Source organism: Gossypium raimondii, chromosome 9 (genome assembly GCF_025698545.1).
Source record: "Gossypium raimondii isolate GPD5lz chromosome 9, ASM2569854v1, whole genome shotgun sequence".
Taxonomy (NCBI): Eukaryota; Viridiplantae; Streptophyta; class Magnoliopsida; order Malvales; family Malvaceae; genus Gossypium; species Gossypium raimondii.
The window spans coordinates 11,109,233-11,118,656 of NC_068573.1; the positions used below are offsets into that span (position 1 = coordinate 11,109,233).

Genomic DNA, 9,424 nt, shown 5'->3' on the forward strand with positions numbered 1-9,424 from the left:
TTCTACCATAAACTTAACTTCTCAATTCCACTCAACCACAAGAGTTAACAATAGATATTTCAACTTCAACTTCATTTTATTTCTTCTTAACTTAAAAGAACAAATTTCACATGCTTTTCCTTTGTAATAAAATCTACATAACCTAAAACTCATAACTAAAGTTACTGAATATCAATTTAATTTGAAACTTAAGTTAATAAAGTATTAGTTGTATTAATAAGTGATGATTGAGTCCAAATCATTTTGGACTCTATTTATATTATTCCATCTTAAATATTGTTATTTATTTGTAATTATAAATTACTTTATAAAAAATCTTACTTAAAAATTAAATTTAAAATATAAAAATTGATAGTAATTATTTGAACCAAAAAAAAGAATTAAAAATTAAAAATAAAAACTACAAATATTGTTTTGTTCAGTAGGGTTGGGAAAATATCAAGGTTGGCAATCACACGCTCCAGTGCAGAAAAGTGGAAGTGACGGTCAACTGAACTTTCTCTTTCATAACAAATAAAACTATTACACGTGTTGCATAATCAGGAACATACCTAATGCATTTTTTTAGAAAAACCAAAAAAATCAAAAAGGCGGAAAAAAAAATTAAAAGCCCACTCCACTTCAAACAGAATATTTATGCCGTCCCCCGAGGTATGGCCACGTGTATCCGTCTTTTACGCACTTCTCGACACGTCCTTATTTTTGGTTGGCTAACAGGATGGGCCAATCACAGGCTTCGAACACGCCAAAACAGGTAACTTTATTTTTTTGCTACGGCCCCATTGGGTTTCGGCCAATCAAATCTCGGAACTGTTTCAAGTTTCGCAGTAGGACACGCGTACTCCTCTGATCTTGGACACGATTGCTGCCGCTATGATTATCGCTTCACCTCCGGTAAAGCCTTTGCCCTTAGATGAAAAAAAAAAAAAAAGAAAAAAAAGAATAGAAAGATAAAATAAAATCCGAAGATAAGATAAAACAAAGAGAGAGAAAGAGAGAGAAGGGTTTGTTAGGTTTTTTTAATTTTTTTGGAAGGAGGAATGGAGGGCGGAGATCAATGGAGGATGCTAAAATGCGCTGGGGGTGTACAAGATAAGACGATAATCAACCGGATAATGCTCAGATTCAGGCCGATTGCTCCAAAACCGGTGACCGGAGACTCAGCTTCCGGTGAGTCGACGTTTGGTAACAAGAACTCGGGTGTTACAAGCATGAGAGTGAAGAGAAAATACGTTAGGGTTTGTGAGAAGAATAATAGGAGAAGAAGAGCCTTGGATGAAGCTAAAGACGATAAGGATGGAAATAAGGGTTCCGTAACTCTGCAGTTGATGCCTGAGAGAGCTGATCTAGAGAAATCAGCGGTTGTTGATAGCTCAGGGGCGGGTGATCATGATCTCGATCGGACGGTTGGTGATGATTATCATCAATCTCATGAGGACCCGCCGCCGCTGTGCTTGAAGTTGCAGAAAATGGTTGCAACAGATCAAGAAGTGGCGGCGGCGGTGACGGGGTTGTCGGATCAGGCGACGGGAAGGAAAGTGAGTGTTGTGGAGTCATGGGTGACGGTGGAGAGCATAACAGACAGCTGCATGGATGAAGGAGACATGGGGAGCTGTACGGACGTGGATAGAATGAGTAATCTGGATAAGGACACGTATCCAGGGTTCATATCGGACGGTTGGCACCGTGTTTTGTGGGTGAACGAGGCGTTCAAGAGCATGGTGGGCGGAGAAGGGGCTGAAACCGCGTTGGGGTTGGTGGTGAAAGAAGGGTTTAAATTCCCACAGGGTGCATTCTCATGCCGGGTAGGGTTACGGTACGGAGATGGAAAGGGAAAGAAAAAGCAATCGAAAATGGTTCCTTGCGATGTGTGGAAGATGAGCTTTGGTGGATTTGCATGGAGGCTCGATGTTAAGGCTGCTCTCGGTTTGGGACTCTAACAATGGGAACCCAACCCATTCCCGTAGTTTTTGCAGGTAATTTAAACTCCTTTGTTTTTTTTTTTTTTTCAAAACAAATTATACAACAACAATAAGGGTTAAAAAAAAGTATTTTTTTTCTTTAATATATATGGATTATAAAAGATCAGATTAGGAGGGAGGAAATGAGATTGATAATGTATTGGTAAAGGGAAAAAAATAAAGAGAAAAATCAAATATATACTAACAAATAATAACGTGGTAGGTTTTAGACTTCCAATTCTAATGGGGATTCATTATTTTTAGGAGTCGTGTTTACATTGACAATCTAATAGGGATAGGGTTTGACCATATGAGGTTAACCATTTAGTGTAACTTTATTATTACTCATAATTTCATATAACATTTTTTTAAAAATTGAGACTTGCAACCAAAAATAAAATAAAAGATAAATTCGAGTATAAATTATTGATAAAAAACCAAGTAAAAATATGAGTAAAATTAAAGACATTAACAAATAAAAAGACAGGAAGAATAATGCAATTAATAAAACATTGAAGCTAATTTGTAATGTAAAAGTGTTTTTAAGTATAATCGATCAATGCTTATATGTATCATGAACATATGTAATACATCTCTAGACCATTTCATGGACCAGAAAAGAAGACCCTTTCCATAGGTAAAAATCTTAGAGATATATTAAATACATTACAAATCTAAAATAAAAATGAAACCTCAATCAATGCATATATTTTTATGTATTAAATAGCATAAAGTATATTTATGTTGTTTTAAATAAATAAATAAAACCCTTGTAAATTTAAAACAAAAATTAATTATAGCTTAGCTGATGTAATGATTGAATTAAAAGAAGAGATTGTAGGATAAATAATAGTTTATAATAAAAAAGAGTATCTCAAGTCTCTCTTTAGTTTTTAACTTTAAGGTGAATCGATCCTAAAGTTAAAAGCAATCACAGAATTTGTTTTAGGAAGGCATTTTTAATAGTAACTGTGTTTCTTGTAGTAAAAAATAATAATAATATTATTAAAATAATTTGAAAGTAATTATGAAATAAGCACGTGGCAACAGCAGACATCCCCAACCAACCTGTTTTCCCTACCCATAATGCAAACACCTTTCAAATAAAATCGGATGACGTCACAAATCTCTAACCCATAATATCCATTCACATCTTTATCGAATCCGCCACGCGTCCCTCTTCCTACTTTCTTGTTTGCTTTTATTATATCAACTCTTCCACGCGCCATTTCTTGGCACGTGACCCCCTCACTCCATTTAACTATTCACTTCCAACTTTACATAGATATTCCTCTTCGATTCTTTTATTATTGTTATTATAATTTTAGTGAAAATTATTATATTAATTTTTATTAGGTTTGTTACATACATAAACTTTTCAAATATATATATTTAGTTGTTTCTTTTTTAAATATATAAAATAGTACTATATATAATAACCTTAAAGAATGTGAAATTAATAATTTTATAGCTTTAAAAATAAATTTTATTTTATGAATAAAAGTTAGTAAGTCCATCGGATGTAATTACATGTGTTTAGCTATTTATTATAATAACTAGGGTTTTATTGAGGTGAAGGAACTACAATTTCTTTAATTGCAAGGTGTAATTATAATTCTAACCATTGTTAAAAATTCATTTACTGTTGAACTTTTTAATAAATTGGATATAAATATTTTTATAGTAAATTTGTAAAAGAGAGATGAAAATTTACAACTGTGATTAGTTGGAAGGTGGGATCACGGCGAGAAGTGGCGAGTGGAGGCATTAAGATATGAAACAATAGGCACCGAATTTAGAGGTAGAAAGCTAATAAACAAGGACCACGTGTCCACTTTCTCGAACCTCCCCCTTTTGTGCTCTTTTCCATTTCATTCAACAGTAGAAAAATACTCTGCTCTCTAGACAATGCCCACGTGTCCCCCTCTTTCGGCAGTGCTGTACACTAGCCTTCTTCCCATTGGTTCTGTATGTGGGCCCTCTTGCTTTTCCGTTGGGCTCCACCTCTTAACTTTCAACCAATCAAAACACTTAGCTGTTCCTTTCTTGCCCTAGCCACGTGTTGTTTCTCTGTTAATTTGCCGCTATGATTATCGCTTCTCATAACCAAAACCCTTTGGGAAAAAAAAAAAAAAAACCCCGGAAGCTGAGCAGGGTTAGCTACACAGGTGGGAAGCGACAAGAAGGGAAGCGAAGCTTTGATTCTATTCTGAAGGTGGTTTAAACGGCGTCAGAGAGATGAACGGTGAAGAGAAGCGGAGCAAGGTTAGCTACAGAGGTGGTGCACCAGATAAGACGGTGATAAACCCGATAATGTTAAGATTCCGGCCGATAGCCCCTAAACCGGTTTCCGGTGAGCCAGGTTCTGATGGGGTTCGGTTCGATAACAAAAATATGTTGCTTTGTAATCCAAGAGCTAAAAGAAAGTACGTTAGGGTTCGAAAGAAAAATATGAGAAGAAAGAAAAGATCATCGTCAGATCAACTTCATCATGATGAAGCTTCAAACAATCCTCAAACGATTGTTACTTTGCAGTTATTGCCTGAGAAAACTGAAGGGAACGGATCGATTAACAATCAAAACGGTAGAGTTCTGGGGGAAAATCAAGATCCACTTTATTTATGTAACTTGAACTTCAATAACTGTTGGGTTGATCGTTTGGGAGTTGTGGAAGAACCTAATCGGACGGTTCTGATGAGTCAAACGAGGAAAGCAACGGTGGTGGAGTCGTGGGTGACGGTGGAGAGCGTGACGGACAGTTGCATGGAAGTGAGACAGCTGGGGAGTACGGACGTGGAGATGATAAAGAATCTGGAGATTGACACGTGTCCAGGGTTTATATCAGATGGTTTGAATAGGGTTCAGTGGGTTAATGGAGCTTACAAGAGGATGTTGATGGTAGTAGGGGAAGCAAATGACGGCCGGCCGCCACCGGAGATAATGGTCTGGCTTGTGTTCAAACAAGAATTGCCTAGGTTTTGCACTGCATTTTCATGCAAGGTAAGGTTGCAGTATACATGGCAGAAGGAGAAGTTCTCGAGGATGTTGCCATGTGATGTCTGGAAAATGGATGGCAGTGGTGGTGTTGGTTGTTTAGCGTGGCGGCTAGACGTCGAGGCTGCTCTCAGTCTCGGCCGGTGAGGGAAATGAGGATTCAAAGGAGTAAATAAGGGGGGAAATGAAGCAAATTAATAGAATAATCAGGTAATGTGGACTGTTTATTTTAGTAAAAAGAAGGGAATTCAACAGAAAAAATGATGACTAAACACAAAGCAAACAAGCAAAAAACAAATGGGGTGAATTATTAACTATTAACCAATCAATCTCCATATTCTTAGGAATCCTGAACTCTTGAATTTTGCTTTTATTAAATCTATATTTTTGTGTAGTTTATAGTGTTAGTAGCAAAGTGTTGGGTTGGCAAAGCAAGATTTGCTGGCAGCTGGTACGAATAACTTTCTTTTTTCTTTTTCATCTCTTAATTTTATTGGGACAAGTATTGGACAGGTGGTGGATGCTACTCAATCTCGATATAATGAAAACAACCCCAGGACATATATTATATACATATAACCGAAAAACTGTTGAGGTGATAGCGACTTTATCACATAAGGGTGAAAATATGAGTTCGATATGACGGGATATATTGGGTTTACACAAAAAGTTATATGTAAATACGTGCATGTGTATGTGTCGGGATAAAGCTAGATAACCTAGGCTACTTTAATGATATATGTATATATTATATAATGGCTAGGTTAGAGTAACTGGTGAAGAGGAGGTGTATTGTTTTTTTGTGGAGTTTGCTGATTTTGGCTGGTAGGTAGGTTGGTTCACTAATTGAGTTGATAAAGGTTTTGGTTGTGGTGTGATATGAGGATTGGCTGCTTGATTTTGGGTTTTTGGCCTTAATGCCTTGAGCTCTTGTGCTTCATATGCGCTAGAGATTTTGTCTATGTTTTGGGATTTTGAGTTTATGTTCAGCCATGCACCCTAGAGCTAGCTAGGATCGATGAAAGAGCTGAAATATATAATGTTATCATGCACCCACCAAATTAAACAAACTGTGTTGATTACTAGGATGTCTATGTTTTCACAGCTAACAACTGTGTGTCTGCCACGATCTAGCAAACTATGGTAGAAGAGTTGAAAACACTGCTGACGTATTAGACGAATTTCAATGTTAAAGAGTATTCTTTCAAGGTTGGATAGATAGGCTAAAGTTATATATAACAATGAAATAGAGGATGATGATTAAGAGAACAAGAGCATTAGAGTGAATTTTAGGGTTTCTCAATGTTGTTTTGTCTGTGCTTATTATTCTAGGGATAGCATTTATGTCATGTAATACAATAATCGTGCCATCAAGTCAAGATTATTGGCTGCGTTCAAATATTGTTTTTGAAAAGGCTTTTGTGTGTTTATTGCTATGATTGTGCTGCATTTAAATGGATTAATTCATTCAAGAATAGTAGGTTTCAATAGTATGCATGCGCGTTTAGGCAGTAATTCTTAGATTTCAACCATGTATTTATATTGTGTTTCATATATGTTATTAACATATATGATTATATAAAATTTGACTTATTAATTAGTTGAATTATGTAAATTGACATGTTTATTTATTTTCTTGTCTTGTATTTTATAAGGTCTAATATATTTTTCTCCTTTTGGTTCATGTGGGAAGCTAAATGAGAAATGAGGACACATGTATGTTATTTGATGCATTAAAAGGGTTTATGCTTACATAAGCAGAAATAACCTCATTAGAAATAAAGTTGATATATTTTATTTTTTAAAAATTTCTTATGAGGTGATATCATGAACTTGGTTCATGTGATCATCTTCAATAGGTTACATTTAGTAGGTTTGGGTTCAAATTTCAATATCTACAGCAGTTCTCTATTCTTGAACTATAACCAGAGGTGTCTATAAGTAAAGCTGCGACTTGAAATATTTTTAGTCTCTTCCCCAAGAGCTTGATATGGGTCAAGCCTGAGTCTGTCTTTGAAGCTTGGGTTACTATTCATTGATAAAATTTTAAAAACCATAATTTATTTTAATATTTATATATTAATTTAAATTCAAATAAAAATTACTTTTTACGACTAAAAGGTAATTAGGGTCAGTTGGATGGTCCCAATTAGAAGGGGAAAAAACATTTTAAGGACCGGAGCTCGTATTGATTAAACAAGTTCAGTCTCTGAGACATGTCTATAAACTCTTTTATACTAAAAAAATATTACAAAATAATTTAATTATAGATACATATATTATCAGTGTATGGAATACATACTTATATTTATACGCATGCATGTGTTATTGTTTGCTTTTAGTGAAAAGAAAATGTGGTATTATTATTAGCCAATAGGTTGTGGAATACATGCAGGATGTTGGACCACTAGGAATGAGCATATTTATGATTAACATGCGAGAATCCATAACTAGAAAGGATGATTTAAGCAAATATATATTATATCAAATTGCACACACATAATTATATAGGATGACATGCATGCATGCACGCATACATAAATACATGTCTTTGGGTAAGAATAATTAAACTTATCCACTATCCGTGCATGCATACGGTATTATTTTCCTTTTCCTTTAGTCTCATTCAAACTTTGTATGTCTGCTTTATCTTCACTATTACCTCCAATAAACCCTAAACTTTTATAGGTTCTAACAGTTTTTTGTTTCTTGATTTGCAAGGTTTCTTAATTGAGGGCCTTTCGACGTCAAAGGATCTAAAAACAAAGAAGGGAACTTGGCAAGTGTATATATTTATATTCAACTATATAGATATATGCATGGTAAGTGTTGAAGCTACGAGATTATAAAGGGGTCTTACTGAATAATTTTCAATGGCTATATTTGTGGCAATCATTCACATAAAGATGGAAGGGTTGAGAGAGTTTGAGATTTTTGGGTCAAAAGCATCAATCAAACTTCACCAACAAAGCAAAGGCTTTTTGTGGATGTAAATTTGGGTGAAAATATTTGAAGATGTTTTTTTAAAGGCCTAACTTGTGATTGCTAAACAAGTTTTAAAGTTTGGTCCATCTGCAACGTGGATTGAATAATTTAAAGCTATGTAGGGAAAAAGAAAACTATGTAGTTTAAAGTTTGGTCCATCTCCAACATGAATTGAATGTTTTCAAGGCTGGTATGTGACTTTTTATGGTTCCTTTCTTTTTTCCGTACTTTGAACCAAAAAATATTTAGCATTAATTATATTATCATTAAACCAGGTGTTGACATGTAACTAAAAATAAATCCACCTAAACATATAAAATTATATATTCTCATAACATTAAATATATAGGTTATAGTAAGTGATATATGCGGAATCTAAAAACCTCTTAAATATAAACTGAAGCAGTTTTCATTATATTATGAACTAATAATATACCTAATTTATGAACCCAGTATTGTCATCCAAATTTATTTACTTCAATCGTAAAAAAGCTTTCTAGCTTCAAAATTCATAAATTTATTTTTATATGTTAGATACATCCATGAGATTTGTATAAAATCTTTTATTTGTCCAAATACACTAAAAGCATCCTTCTATAGCTTTAAATATTTTATTTATTAAATACTAATCCAGATTTGATGACGTTGGTTTCAATTTAAAATACTTGATTTCAAAGTTTAGCTTAATTTGGATGCAAGTTTTTAATGACTCTGTATGAAATTTTGTTGATAAACATACACATGTTACCTAGAAGATAGATTAGATACGGTTATACTCGGTTACTGATTATAATATATTATATAATTTCAACTTTCTAAACACTAAGTTTTCCTGATTTGAATCTATCTCACCTACCTCATCTATCCCACTTTGACACATTTTTCAATCTAAGAATGTAAAGACGGCCGAACCCTAACTATAGTCCCTACACTCCTGTAGGTTAGCTATGGGAGACACGCCACATTAACCAAATGTTTGAATTTATCCCGCATCAACATCCATCCTATCATCAGGACTCGAATAATCGTTTATTACAAAAATTTGTTCTAACCCTATCATCTTCAAACGAAGACCTTATACGTATTTGCTCTTCGAAACTTTACTCAAGTAAATGTTGCAGACCTCGTAAACATCCTTTCCCAACAATATGGTTCCCAATCACAATCCTCTTGTCCATCGGCAGGTCAAGTTGTAGTGCCACCTCCTCCAACGTGATCGTGCATTCTTTGCATAGAAAGTGAAATATGTACGTCTTGGACCTCCAACACTTAACCAACGTTGTAACCAACATAAGAATCTTTTGCCAATGCCGAGTGTAAGTCACATTATAAAACCTGACATTAGTAAGATACGATTCCATGGTTGTATGGGGGTCCTCGATACCCAAATTACGGTGCCAGATGTTGCGCTTCTACTTGTAAATTAAATAGATATATTAGCTATTTCCAATTTTTTTGAAAATAATAAAGAAAACAATTCTTAA

At 34.5% G+C, this 9,424-nt stretch overlaps 1 protein-coding gene across 3 annotated transcripts; it reads left to right on the forward strand.

Moving 5' to 3' along the window:
- Positions 1-982: 982 nt before the first annotated feature.
- Positions 983-8,138, forward strand: LOC105798424 (hypothetical protein). Of its 3 annotated transcripts, XR_001135083.2 has the most exons (3): positions 983-1,976; positions 4,130-5,165; positions 7,677-8,138. XR_001135083.2 is itself a non-coding variant. In XM_012628479.2 (2 exons), the coding sequence occupies exon 1, from the start codon at positions 1,041-1,043 to the stop codon at positions 1,938-1,940; it is 900 nt and encodes a 299-aa protein (XP_012483933.1). In that variant the 5' UTR covers positions 983-1,040; the 3' UTR covers positions 1,941-1,976; positions 7,677-8,138. The 3 variants fall into 3 exon arrangements, 1 of the variants encoding a protein (XP_012483933.1); XM_012628479.2 differs by lacking the exon at positions 4,130-5,165; XR_008188875.1 differs by lacking the exon at positions 983-1,976.
- The last annotated feature ends 1,286 nt before the right edge of the window (positions 8,139-9,424 follow it).

Excerpts from the sequence above, each read along its gene's own strand:
- LOC105798424 (XM_012628479.2), top strand. The coding sequence starts at position 1,041 with ATGGAGGGCGGAGATCAATGGAGGATGCTAAAATGCGCTGGGGGTGTA.